Below are 13282 nucleotides of genomic sequence, written 5' to 3'. Positions count from 1 at the left end.
CAAGGCTCTCAGGGACCCAGGAGGGATCCCTAGGCCTAAGGCAACAGAAAGAAGGGGGAGCCGTGGCAGGAGCCCCCACCAGGTACAGCCCCCCGCTTCACAGTCGATCGCCTGGTTGCCGGCGGCAAACCCCCTGCCCCTATTACCAGCACAGCACCCTGCCCCTGCCTCAGGAGGTAGGCCAGACCACCACAATACCCTAAGTATAGGGGGAGGCTGATGGGGGGCTAGATGACCCACAGGGACCCAGAAGGAGGAGGAGGGTGCCTAACGGGAAGGAGGGTAACCCAGGGGTCCGAATATCCCATGGAGGCGAATATCCCATGGAGGGGCCCACATCCACCCCAAAACCCTCCAGGGGGAGAGGGGGGGAAAGCTACTCACTATACCAGGAACCAGGTGGGCACCACTCCAGACAGAACCTCCTCTCCATCCAAATGGGGGCTGCCGGCCAGGAGGAACGCTGTGATGCAGGCCAAGACCCGGTTGTATGAGACCTCGTATGGCGTTCAACTCACAGGCCAGCCCTCATCCAGTGGGGCTATGTTGAGGCCGACCTAGAGCGGAGCTGAGGTCTGCATGTGCTCGCTGGCCAGACTGGTATGGCCTCCACGTGCTTGTATGCATGCTTGACAACATTTGGGCATGCTCCTAATGAGATGATCGATGGTGCCCTGGGGTATTTCCTCCCAGATCTGGACCAGGGCATCACTGATCTCCTGAACAGACTGAGGTTTAACCTGACGGCGTCAGATGGACTGAAACAATGTCCAATGTTCTGTTGGATTTAGGTCAGGCGAGTGTAGGGGCCATTCGATGGTATCAATTCCTTCATTCTCCAGGAACTGGCTGCATACTCTCGCCACATAAGGCCGGGCATTGTCGTGCACCAGGAGGAACCCAGGGCCTATTTCACCAGTGTTGAGTTTGACAATGGGTCCAAGGATTTAATCCCTGATTCCTAATGGCAGTCAAGGTGCCACTGTCTAGCATGTAGAGGTCTGTGCGCCCCTCCATGGTAATGTCTCCCCAGACCATTACTTAGCCACCACCAAACCGGTCATGCTGAACGATGTTACAGGCAGCATAATGTTCTCCATGGCTTCTCCATACCCTTTCTCGTCTGTCACATGCTCAGGGTAAACCTGCTGAAATCTGTGAAAAGCACAGGGCGCCAGTGGCAGACCTGCCAATTCTGGTGTTCAATGGCAAATGCCAATCAAGCTTCACGGTGCCAGGCAGTGAGCACAGGGCTCACTAGAGGAAGTTGGGCCCTCAGGCCAGCCTCATGAAGTCTGTTTCTGATTGTTTGGTCAAAGACATTCACACCAGTGGCCTGCTGGAAGTCATTTTGTAGGGCTCTGGTAGTGGATATCCTGTTCCTCAGTGCATAAATGAGCAGACACTGGTCCTGCTGATGGATGAGGGACCTTCTACGGCCCCGTCCAGCTCTCCTAGAGTAACTGCCTGTCTCCTGGAATCTCCTCCATGCTCTTGAGACTGTGTTGGGAGACACAGTAAACCTTCTGGCAATGGCACGTATTGATGTGCCATCCTGGAGGAGTTGGACTGCCTGTGCCACCTCTAGGGTCCGGGTATCGGCTCATGCTATCAAGTAGCGTCACTGACCCTAGCCAAAATACAAAACTAGTGAAAAACAGTTATAAAAGATGAGTAGGGAAGAAAAATTTCAGTGGCCTCCACCTGTAAAATCATTCCTGTTTTAGGGGTTGTCTCATTGTTGCCCATCTAGTGCACCTGTTAATTTCATTAACACCAAAGCAGCTGAAACTGATTAGCAACCCCCTCCGCTATTTAACTGACCAGATCAATATGCCAGGAGTTTCATTGACTTGATGCTGTACTCTGATTAAAAAGTGTTCCTTTAATTTTTTTAGGCAGTGTATAATAGTGGTATTCACTATAGAAGTTGTGGTATAACTCATCAGTTTATGGTTAAGCAAGCGCTGTCTGATTACTTCTTATTGGCTCATCTGAATTGAGACATAGACAGCGGCTGCTCAAACTACCATTAATAGTTTAGTTACACACCTAGGCGCGAGCGTTTTAATTTTGCTTTTATTGATTTGATTTGGACTTCTCTTCTGTTCACTTTTTTTTAATTTTTTTTTTATTACTAATTTTCATTAATAAAATAAACTATTAACACTTAATTTCTGAAAGCTTTCTTAATTCACTGCAGAATTCACACCTGCCTAAAACTTTTGCATAGTGAAAGGAGAAAAAAACTGTTGGATCTTTGTTCAGCCCGCTAACAGAACACAAAATCAAAAAGAAAAAGCAAAAAAAACAGCTTTAGCCGTCTGAAATCTCTAATGACAAGACAAAGTAAACAACATGCCCAAATCAGCATGTAGTGAAGGAGAGGTCCCTCAAGCCCCACAACGCTGCAGATCCACTAAAAGAGGGCTCCTGCCAGGCCACACCCCCAACATGTTTTGCTCCGCCCCCAGAGCTCAATCATCCCCATGATTGAGCTCCGGGGGGTGGGGTGAAACACAAAAGGGCATGGCCTGGATGGGCTCACCCTGAGTCTGCAACATACTTCTCTATTAGTGGATATGCAGCGATGTGTGGCTTGAGGGACCTCTCCTTCATTACACGCTGATGTTTGGAGCCGAGACAAGCCCGGTTTCAGGCCGGCACTCCTAGCAGTTGGCAATTGATTGGGATCCTCTAGGAGCCTGACAGCACCCAGATTTGTACATAGGTTAACATGTCCAACTCACCATAGACATCCAACGTCCATCCCCCTGCACGTCAGACAAAAGAGTGGGGACAGCGGCGGGGTTCTGATTACAGTCACTCATTCTGTCCTACAGGAAAGAAACAGACGTAGTGGTAGCGTGTTAAAGTTCTCCCAACTTTAATCATTGTCCCCCCCCGACATTCTCAAAGCACTATCAGTACTCTAGAGCTGTATTTCTCAACCTTTTTTTGCGTCAAAGCACCCTTTAAAAATGATGGACAAACTCGAGGCACACTTTAAAAATTATGGACAAACTCGAGGCACCCTTTAAAAATTATGGACAAACTCGAGGCACCCTTTAAAAATTATGGACAAACTCAAGGCACCCTTTAAAAATTATGGACAAACTTGAGGGACCCTTTAAAAATTATGGACAAACTTGAGGCACCCTTTAAAAATTATGGACAAACTTGAGGCACCCTTTAAAAATTATGGACAAACTCGAGGCACCCTTTAAAAATTATGGACAAACTCGAGGCACCCTTTAAAAATTATGGACAAACTCGAGGCACCCTTTAAAAATTATGGACAAACTCGAGGCACCCTTTAAAAATTATGGACAAACTCAAGGCACCCTTTAAAAATTATGGACAAACTTGAGGGACCCTTTAAAAATTATGGACAAACTTGAGGCACCCTTTAAAAATTATGGACAAACTCGAGGCACCCTTTAAAAATTATGGACAAACTCGAGGCACCCTTTAAAAATTATGGACAAACTCGAGGCACCCTTTAAAAATTATGGACAAACTTGAGGCACCCTTTAAAAATTATGGACAAACTTGAGGGACCCTTTAAAAATTATGGACAAACTTGAGGCACCCTTTAAAAATGATGGACAAACTCGAGGCACCCTTTAAAAATTATGGACAAACTCGAGGCACCCTTTAAAAATTATGGACAAACTTGAGGCACCCTTTAAAAATTATAGGCAGTCTTAAGGCACTCCATTCTAAAATGTACAAACTATTCTAATAGTTTTACATTATGCAGCAACATCCACAAGTCCAAGTAGGACACCCAACATTAGAAGTGATTTATTCTTCCAAAGCAAATACACTTTTGCAAACTGGTACTGACTAGTATTCCAATGTTTCTCTATCACTCAGCTAATGTGACCCCCCCGCCGAGAGGGAGAGAGGAGGGGAGAGTCAAACAAGGATGCTATGCAGATGACGGACATTCTCCTTATCAACTGATGAAGCCATTGGTCTGCAGGATGGCAGCAGCTAGAAGGTTGTAATGGTGCACAATGAAAACCCATGGCTTTGTGTAACTAAAAAGCAGCCTTCATCCACAGGCTGGCTTGTATACAATTTTTGAGCAATTTTTAGACAGTTTGCCAAGGCACCCCTAAAGAAACCTCAAGGCACCCTGGTTGAAAAAGGCTGCTCTAAAGACACTCCATCTATCCTTCTGTTGTTATTGCAGCTGCCTAAGGCCAAGTGCTTCCGGATCTAAATGTGACCTCCTTCCATGATGCAGTGTGGCCAATCGCAATGCTCAGAGACTGCCACATGAGACGGGGGGGGGGGGTGACATCATCAACCCAACCCTGCAAAAGCTCAGACACCTTCCAACATGGAGCTTACGCATAGGGGTTGGACTTCCGAGACTGACAGAGGAATAAAGCAAAGAGGGAGTTCTGCGATAATCAGTATAAGTAGCTCGAGGGTGAGGGCTTTATAAAGACCGGGAATGGACAAAGCCCAGGACTAAAATGGTGCTGGATCTGAGTCATTCAGGTATATTTTTAGCACAACAGCTATAATAGTCTATTGAGTATGTAGAGTCTGCCATCTGCAAGTGCTACATGTGAATAATTTATGTTCAATAATCAATATTTTCCGGTCTTTAGGGGCAAAACTGAAACAAATGAATAAAGTCACATGATCACTCATCCTCTACTTGGTATCTCTTAGTGCAGGGGAAGTGGGGGGAACATGTGTGACTGGGAGGAGAAGGAAATAGGTTTCATTGCAGGACGTGGAGATGAAAATTGACATTTAACTATGTCACCCCGATCACCAGTAGGGTGGATAAAGGGGGGGGGGGGGTGAGGTGGGCAACAATTCTCTTTTGTAGCATTGTCAGTTCTTCAAATGAAGTACTGCAGAAAAATGTGCATTTGATAAATGCCTGTGCAAATATTGTGCAACTAAAAAATTGCAGCAGCTACATTTTTATTCTCCAGGACCGCTGCTTTCAGAAAATATATAATGTTTGGGGTATCCAAGTTATTTTCTATCAAAAGAAAAAAAAAATTGTGACAAGAATTACAACTTCAAAAAACTCACCATGCCTCTTACTAAATACTTTGAACTGTCTACTATACTCTACTACTATATTATAATCTGACCTGTAGGTACAATTTCCCAATCAGAGTCTAATACCACTTTCACCGATATTTCTGAGTATAGGGAAGCATGTGACCTCCTTCCCCCCCCCCCCCCCTATGCAGTTCTCAGGTGCAGCAGCCAATTGGCATGCCTGAACACTGTCACATGGGTAGGAGGACACACTAAACCCTGTGTAAGCTCTGACACCATTAAACATTGAGCTTACACAGGGACAGAACAGCAAAGGATCACAGTAACAGGGGTAGAGGAGTATCAGAGGGTCAGGTAGTGACTCTGTAATTTTGTCCTGCCTGTGCAAAGTGACGGAATCGAATTAAACGAGCCAACAAACTACGAAGACTCGCATCCAATTGGTGGAAGGTCTACTAATGCTAATTTTACATGACAGTTTTTAAAAAAATATATATAATTGTATATATTCAACTTTTTAATATCATGAATATAAAGCTATCCAAAAAAAAAAAAAAACAGATCTTGTTCCCTTAAAGCAAGGATCCTCAAACTACGGCCCTCCAGCTGTTGCAGAACTACACATCCCATGTGGCATTGTGAAACTCTGACATTCACAGACATGACTAGGCATGATGGGAATTGTAGTTCCTGAACAACTGGAGGGCCGTAATTTGAAGACCCCCGCAAGCATGAATAACAGCAGAGTGGCTGTGCTGTGTAATTTGGCCCCTTCTATCACCTAAAAAACCTGGCTGATCCTGCCTGGCTATACACTCCCCTCTGTAAACTGACCACGACTGATCATGGCCCCTGAGCCCTGACACCGTGGTCAGTTTATGTGCCTCAGCCATCCACAGCCCTGCTCTGTCCTATCTTCCTCTGTCCTCCACCCCCCCCCCCCACCCCCGCTGCTATTATAACAACATTAAAAAAACATCCCATCCTCTCTATAACAAAGTTATGTGCTGGTGTGCCTTTGCTGTATCTATATCAGAGCGCCTTCCGCTCACGTGACTCCTCAGCTCTCTCTTCTCCCCAGCTGACAGCTATAGTGGGTGGGGACGAGCACTCCCTCTGACATCACCCGGGCAAAGGAGAAAGCTGAGGAGTCACGTGAGCGCAGGGAGACGCTCGGATTTAGGTACAGATAGACATTTTTTAATATAACGCAGACACAAGGGCACATAATGTTATGTCACAGAGGGGAGGGGAGGTTTTTATTGTGTTAACCTATCAGCATGGATGTCGCACCACTTCCTCAAACTAAATCTCTCAAACTGAGCTGGTAATATCCCCCCCCCCCCCCCACAATGACTTTTCCATCAAAATCAGTAATGCAACCAATAATCCCTTCCCTCATTCCAGGGTATGGGGTGTAATCCTAGACTCTGACCTGTCCTTTCAGCCCCAAATCCAATCGTTGTCTTAGCTTGTAGACTTCACCTCCATAACATCTCCCCTGGCCCATTTTTAACCACTTAAAGCGGAGTTCCGCCCTCCCCCCCCCCCAATAAAATTAAAAGTCAGCAGCTACACACACTGTACACATACTGTACACATACTGTACACATACTGTACACACACTGTACACATACTGTACACACACTGTACACACACTGTACACACACTGTAGCTGCTGACTTTTAATATTAGGACACTTACCTGTCCTGGAGTCCAGTGATGTTGGCACCGCAGCCAATGTTTCCATCGGCTGTCGGATGCTGCCGCCGCCATTGCCGGTCAGGGAACCCGGCAGTGAAGCCTTGCGGCTACACGGGTGGGTCCCTACTGCACGCTGCGCATTTGGATTGGCTCGGCGGGGGGGAGGGGGGGGCTGAACTTCCGGGGGATAGTGCCATCTCCTGAAAGTGGGGAAGGGTACCTGTCAAAAACAGGCACCCGTTCCCCCCCCTCCCCCCCTGAAAGGTGCAAAATGTGGCACCGGAGAGGGGTGGGGGGGAAGCAAATGAGCGGGATTTCCACTTTTGGGTGGAACTCCGCTTTAAGGATCGAACCCATTTCTGACACGTTATTTACAAGTTAAAAATCTGTATTTTTTTGCTAGAAAATAACTTAGCACCCCCCAACATTATATATATATTATTTTTAGCAAACACTCTGGAGAATAAAACGGCGGTCATTGCAATATTTTTTGTTACGCGGTATTTGCGCAGCGGTCTTTCAAACGCCATTTTTTTGGGGAAAAAAATCACATTTCACTGCATTTAAAAAAACTAAACAGTAAAGTTAGCCCATTTTTTTTTGTATATTGTGAAAGATGATGTCACGCCGAGTAAATAGATACCCAACATGTTACGGTTTAAAATTACGCACACCCGCGGAATGGCAACAAACTACGGTCAATAAAAATCTCCATAGGCAACGCTTTAAAAAATTTTAACGGTTACCAGCTTAGCGTTAGAGAGTAGCTCTTTTTTTTTTTTTTAATTATTGCTCTCACGCTGGCGATCACGGCGATACCTCACATGTGTGGTTTGAACAGCGATTTCATTTGCGGGCGCGACTTCCGTATACGTTTTCTTTTGTGTGCGAGCTCAAGGCGATGGTTGCATTTTTTTTTTCCTGCCCGGGTCTCCCGTCGGTGGGATGGGAGACCCGGGCACAGCCGTGCAAGGCAGCAGGAGGGGGCGTCCCCTCCCGCTCGCTGGGGTAACGGTCGAGCGGCTCCTGAATGTTCTGATCCTTGAGATGTACGTCTAAGAGTCTTTTGAAAGCCACCATACTTCCCGCAGAAACCACCTCTTGTGGTAGAGAATTCCACAATCCTGTAGCCCTAACAGTAAAGAACCCCCCACGTTGCCTGAGGTTAAAATGCTTCTCCTCTAATCGCATTGTATGCCCTCTAGTCCTCATGCAATCCTTGCGACTGAACAGCTGTTTTTCTAAGCTGAGGTCCCCATTGAGATATTTATAAATTGCTATCATGTCCCCCCTCAGGCGTCTCTTCTCCAGGGAGAATAAATCAAGCGATTGCAGACGCTCTTCATAATTAAGGTCCTCCAATCCCCTAATTAGTTTAGTTGCCCTTCTCTGGACTCTCTCCAGCTCCAACACATCCCTCCTGAGGACCGGCGACCAGAACTGGACAGAATACTCCAGATGCGGTCGGACCAGAGTTTTATAAAGTGGAAGGATTATAGTCTTATCTCTGGAATACATCCATTTCTTTATGCATGCTAATATTCTGCTGGCTTTGGCAGCTGCTGCTTGACATTGCATGCTATTGCTTAAGGCCCGTACACACGTGCAGATTGTTGGCCGAAAAGATTCGGCCGACGACCAATCGGCCGATTTTCGGCTTGTTAGTATGATGCTTCCGACAGCGCACTTTCGGCCGAACAGAATCTGTCGTGCAGGCATTAAAATTTTTGTATGCCGACACCAGAACGGCCGATTGTTCGCCAGTCAGTACAGAATTCGGCTGACAGACAGCAGATTTGCAAGACTGGGCATGCTCAGAAAAGAAAAAACACACGGAAAGTTAACCATCACATGACATCACTTCTGCAGTCGGCTGTTGTTGGCCGACAAAATTCGTGTGCAGTCTTTAGCACTTTTCAGTGGACACGACAGCCGGGGACAAAAGACGGCCGATCGTTCGGCCGACGATCGGTACGTGTGTACGGGGCTTTAGTCTATCCTCTACCAAGACTCCCAGATCTTTCTCCATTTTTGATTCCCCCAAGGGTTCCCCCCCTAACGTGTAACGTGGTTAACAAATGAAACCACCAAGCTACTCATTCCTTCCCTTGTTATCTATGTACTAGCAGATTTAGATGCACTAACAAGTTGAAGCCAAACTCCAGCTCACTGCTTGTATGCAGTTTTTTTTTCCCCTTTTTGGAATAAAGGTTTTTGCTTGAATAAAAACCGAGCTGATCATTGTATGCACCCCTGTCAGCATTAGGCTCCTTTCATTCGGTGCGCTGTCCGGAGCGGACCATTCTCTGCTCAGCGGGGGATGGATCCGCTGATCCCCGCTGATCAGGCAGGTGACAGCTCTGTCTCTGCTCTGTGTGTGGAGAGGGAGATGTCAGATCCCCATGCATCTCTATGGGGGAATCGGATGAGAGCGGACCGCCTGTCCGATCCCGTTGACGGAAGGAAAAATAGCTTTTCCATCCGTCCGGATTTCACCGACCGGATCGGATGCGGGTGTCAGTGGAGGTGTCACCGCTGACACCCGCTGCCCCATAGGGATGCATGGAGCATCCGATCAGATCCGCCTAAAAAACTGACAGGCAGATCTGATTGGATCGTTCGTGTGAATGGACCCTTTATTCACTTGCCGACCAGTCACTGGGACTGTACTGCGGCAAAGTGTCTCGTTCCCGTCCAGCGACGTAGACCTACGTTGCTGGACTCCTCCCCTTGTGGGCGCCTCGCTCCCGCTGTATTCAGTCACAGCGGGAGTCGGGCCAGGGGAGGAGCGGCGGTGATCACCGCCGCTCTTCCCCGATCGTTGGGGAATCGAGTCTGCAGATCCGCCTGCTTGTGTAAACAAAGCGGGCGGATCTCCTAAGTGACAGGCAGGGTCAGATTGCAGGGTTCAGCATAGTTGAACCTGCGATCTGTCCTTGTGTCACTCAGTCACCTCCCCCCACACACGTCAGTAAGCACCAGGCATACATTAACCCCTCCCTCTTCAATAAAATTAACCCCTTCCCTGCCAGTGTCATTTTTACAGTAACAGTGCATATATATAGCACTGGTTACTGTAGTAATGTCACTGGTACCCCCAAAAGTGTCAAAAATGTCAGTCAAGGGTCCGATCTGTCTGCCGCAATGTCGCAGTCCCGCAAAAAAAAAAAAAAAAACACAGATCGCCGCCATTACTCGTTAAATAAAAAAAAAAAAAAAACACCAAAAATGACAAAAATCTTTCCCTTAGTTAGTAAAAGCAATAACTTTTGCGCAAACCAATCAAAATACGCTTATTGCGATTTTTTTTACCAAACATAGGTAGCAGAAAACAAATTGGCCAAAAATTTTAATTTTTACATTTTTTGGGGGGAATTTCATATAAAAAAAATGTGAAAAATATTGTTATTTTTTCAAAATTTACGCTCTTTTGTTTGTTTATAGCGCAAAAAGTAAAAATCGCACAGGTGATCAAATACCACCAAAAGAAAGCTCTGTTTATGGGAAAAAAAGGACGTAAATTTCGTTTGGTACGGCGTTGCATGACCGCGCAATTGTCAGTTAAAATCGCACAGCGCCGAATCGCAAAAAGTGGCCCGGACATAAGACAGCAAAATCCTCCGGTGGTAAAGTGGTTAATAATGACGCTACAAGCGCGACGGGCGCTTTTGTGCATTTTTATGCGTTTCTCAGCTGAAAATGCGGCCTAAGAAATTGCGGCGCCGCACTTTTTTTCTCACGCGTTTCCAGGACTGTTCAGGTGTGACCCAGGGATTTCCTCACTACATTACTGAGGAAACCATGAACCTGATTGGTCCCTGCAAGAAGCAGCAGCTCCAATGGGCCCCAGGGCTGCAGCTATACAAAGATGCTGCATGGAGGAGGATAGTATGAAGCTGCACTGTGAGCCCACATTATAATTATATAGGTGAGGGTGACACCATGTCAGCACACAGGGGACACCCCACACACACACAGGCCTCCCCACCCCCCTCTCCCCTATTATTATAAAGGAATTCACACAGGCTGCACATCCTCACCTGCTAATCCCTCTTCACTGTCTGCAGCCCTGGAATCCTCCCTTCCCCGGCTCACACCATCCCGCTTTTACTGCAAGGGGGAATCCACAGACAACCATGCCACTGTTCTAGGGAGCCCAGGAGACCGCCTCCCCCTCCGCCAGGCATCGGATAGCCCTGTCCAGGAAGTCACTCATCAGCTACACCGCGCACCCCCATTTTAAAAGTCAAGTGGTCTCGTCTTTAGCACAACGTAACGAGATGAGCTGAACCATAGCAGTCTTAATGGGGGTATATATATCCACCCCTTCTTAGCGTTATAGTCCAGGCCAGTTAGCATTCGCCAATAGGAGGACGATACTAAATTTTATTAAAAATGGGGAGATAGAATCCGGTGGTGGCGTATATACGCTTTAACCGAGCATCATGCGATAGAGCTTTCGGTGCTGCCGCCATATTGAAATTGCTGATCGTTATCGGAGTGGCTAGGCAACGTGAATGTGATTTGTGCTGTCTGCCAGCTGGCCTCTTCCATTAAGGTGATACATTAGGTGTTAAATGACATGCATACTGCCATGCCAATAGACATTAACATTGTCTTCACATATCAGAAAAATGTCAATGAAGAATAACACTGAAGGTGTAGAGTTCCTCCCTTTCTATATGTGAAGAACCTGAAATATGACACTATCAGAGCTCCACACACAGGTATCTGCGAGTTCTGCATTGCGCCAATCATGTACGCCGCTCTTTCTGCAAGCAGCACCTGTTCTTCGCAATTAAGGGACCCTTTTCACCACGTCAGGTGCGTTATGTGATGGCGGCCCATTGGAAATAACGCCCCAAAATTGTACGATCCATACAAATTCTCTTCCTTACGGGTAATCGGGGGCAGTAAAAATTGGCCACTGAACCACGTAATTGTGGTGCAGCCTTTTAGGGTTAATTTGGGAGATGACACCACGCCTTCTCATCTTCTGTCCAGCGCCCTCTGATAAGCGATCAGAACCTGGTTAGCTTTAGTCCATTGTTTTCTCCGTTGCCCTGTGCCCCTAATAGACACACATAAGAGGGGCCTAGGGAGCTGAGACCTCTCTAAGGTAAGCTGTGTTCCATGGGCCCCCCCCCCCCCATCCAAAGTGAGTCCCGTCACACTAATCCTCTCCAGCGCCGCGCTGTCATCGCTGCAGAGGCTTCCATCTTCCCCCGGTCTTCCTTCCAGGTTCGTGGGTTGCACCCATTTGACTGGCCGAGCCATGATGATGTCACACCCGCGCACATCCGGGGCTCATAAAGAGAATTTAAAGCCTTTATGGCAAGCCTAGCCTAGGTCTGCGATTACAATAATGTCCTACGTATCTACACTCATGACTGGTTCTCTTAAAGTGATTGTAGAGGTTCACATGTTAAACTTACCTGCTCTGTGCAAGCATTTTGCACAGAGCGCTTGCACAGAGCAGCTCTGATCCTCCTCTTCTGGGGTGCCCCGCCCGCGCTCCTGGCTCCTCCCCTTCATCGGGTTCCCCCACAGAAAGCTGCTTTCCTTGGGGGCTCCTGAGTCCCACTGCTGCGTCCATTGACCCAGACAGCCCGCTTCCCGCGCCGATGTCACTGGATTTGATTGACAGCAGCAGGAGCCAATGGCTCTCGCTGCTATCAATCTGTCCAATGAGGAGAGAGACAGCGGCTGGAGCCGCTGGGCTCGTGAACATCGCTGGATCAGGCTCAGGTAAGAAGAAGGGGGGGTGAAATAAATTTGCTCCATCTATAGCCAGCCTTAGAGCCAGAAGACGGTTTTTAGAAGCCTAGGTACCTTATATGGTCAAAAGTATATTGACACACCCCAAAATGACTGAGTTCAGGTGTTTCCACTAAGGGGTACTGTTAATGCTACAGCATACAAACTGGACAACTGTGCACTTTAACTGCTTCTGGACCGCCCACCGCCGATTTACTGCGGCAGGGCGGCCCTCCTGCGCGAAACGACGTAGGCAGGGGCGTAACTACAGGGGTTGCAATTGCAACCGGGCCCAATGCTCCAGGGGGCCCAGCATTGGATAGGAGGGGCGGCGGTGGCAGCCTGTAGAGAAATCACTGTCCTCCTTTTTCCTCCTGTAGCTGCAAAAAGAAAATGGAGGAGATTGGTTCCTCTGTATGCTGCCCCCGCTACTCCTCCTATCCAGTTCACTTGTGTTCTGCTGTCTCTGGGCCCCTTTGTGCTCCCCTGGTCCCCCCCCCCCCACTGTGACCCCTCCCCTCTCCTGCCAGCTGCGGCAGGGGATGTGTCACAATAGAGAACCAGGAAGGGGTCGGTAAATATGTAATTTACCAGCTCCTTGCTTCTCTAAATGGACAGAGTCATAGTCAGTGACATTGTAAAAAAATAAAATAAAATGATAAAAAATAATACAATTAAAATACCAAAAAATAAAAACTACTGACACCAGTGGGTGAACTTCCAGGATCACAAAGGTCACACTAGCGACCGGCCCTGGCATTCCACCACCGTGGGGAGGCCC

At 47.5% G+C, this 13282-nt stretch overlaps 2 protein-coding genes across 2 annotated transcripts in view; one reads left to right on the top strand and one right to left on the bottom strand.

Annotated features, from left to right (window-relative positions):
- PAFAH1B3 (platelet activating factor acetylhydrolase 1b catalytic subunit 3) overlaps window positions 1-10950 on the bottom strand; it is a 28052-nt gene extending 17102 nt beyond the window's left edge. The window contains exons 1-2 of the mRNA XM_082273597.1: window positions 10785-10950; window positions 2751-2837 (exon numbers count right to left, since the gene is read on the bottom strand). Coding sequence (XP_082129723.1) covers window positions 2751-2831 — 81 coding nt within the window. The 5' untranslated portion in view covers window positions 2832-2837; window positions 10785-10950. The remainder of the gene's footprint in view (window positions 1-2750; window positions 2838-10784) is intronic.
- A 225-nt stretch (window positions 10951-11175) lies between these two features.
- Window positions 11176-13282, top strand: part of PRR19 (proline rich 19) — a 51227-nt gene continuing 49120 nt past the window's right edge. The window contains exon 1 of the mRNA XM_082273513.1: window positions 11176-11302. The gene's annotated coding sequence lies outside the window, so the exon portion shown is untranslated. The remainder of the gene's footprint in view (window positions 11303-13282) is intronic.

The sequence above is a fragment of the Pelophylax lessonae genome, assembly GCF_965119305.1.
Source record: "Pelophylax lessonae genome assembly, chromosome: 12".
In the NCBI taxonomy this organism is placed as follows: domain Eukaryota; kingdom Metazoa; phylum Chordata; class Amphibia; order Anura; family Ranidae; genus Pelophylax; species Pelophylax lessonae.
This window is presented reverse-complemented; position numbering and strand designations above follow the sequence as displayed.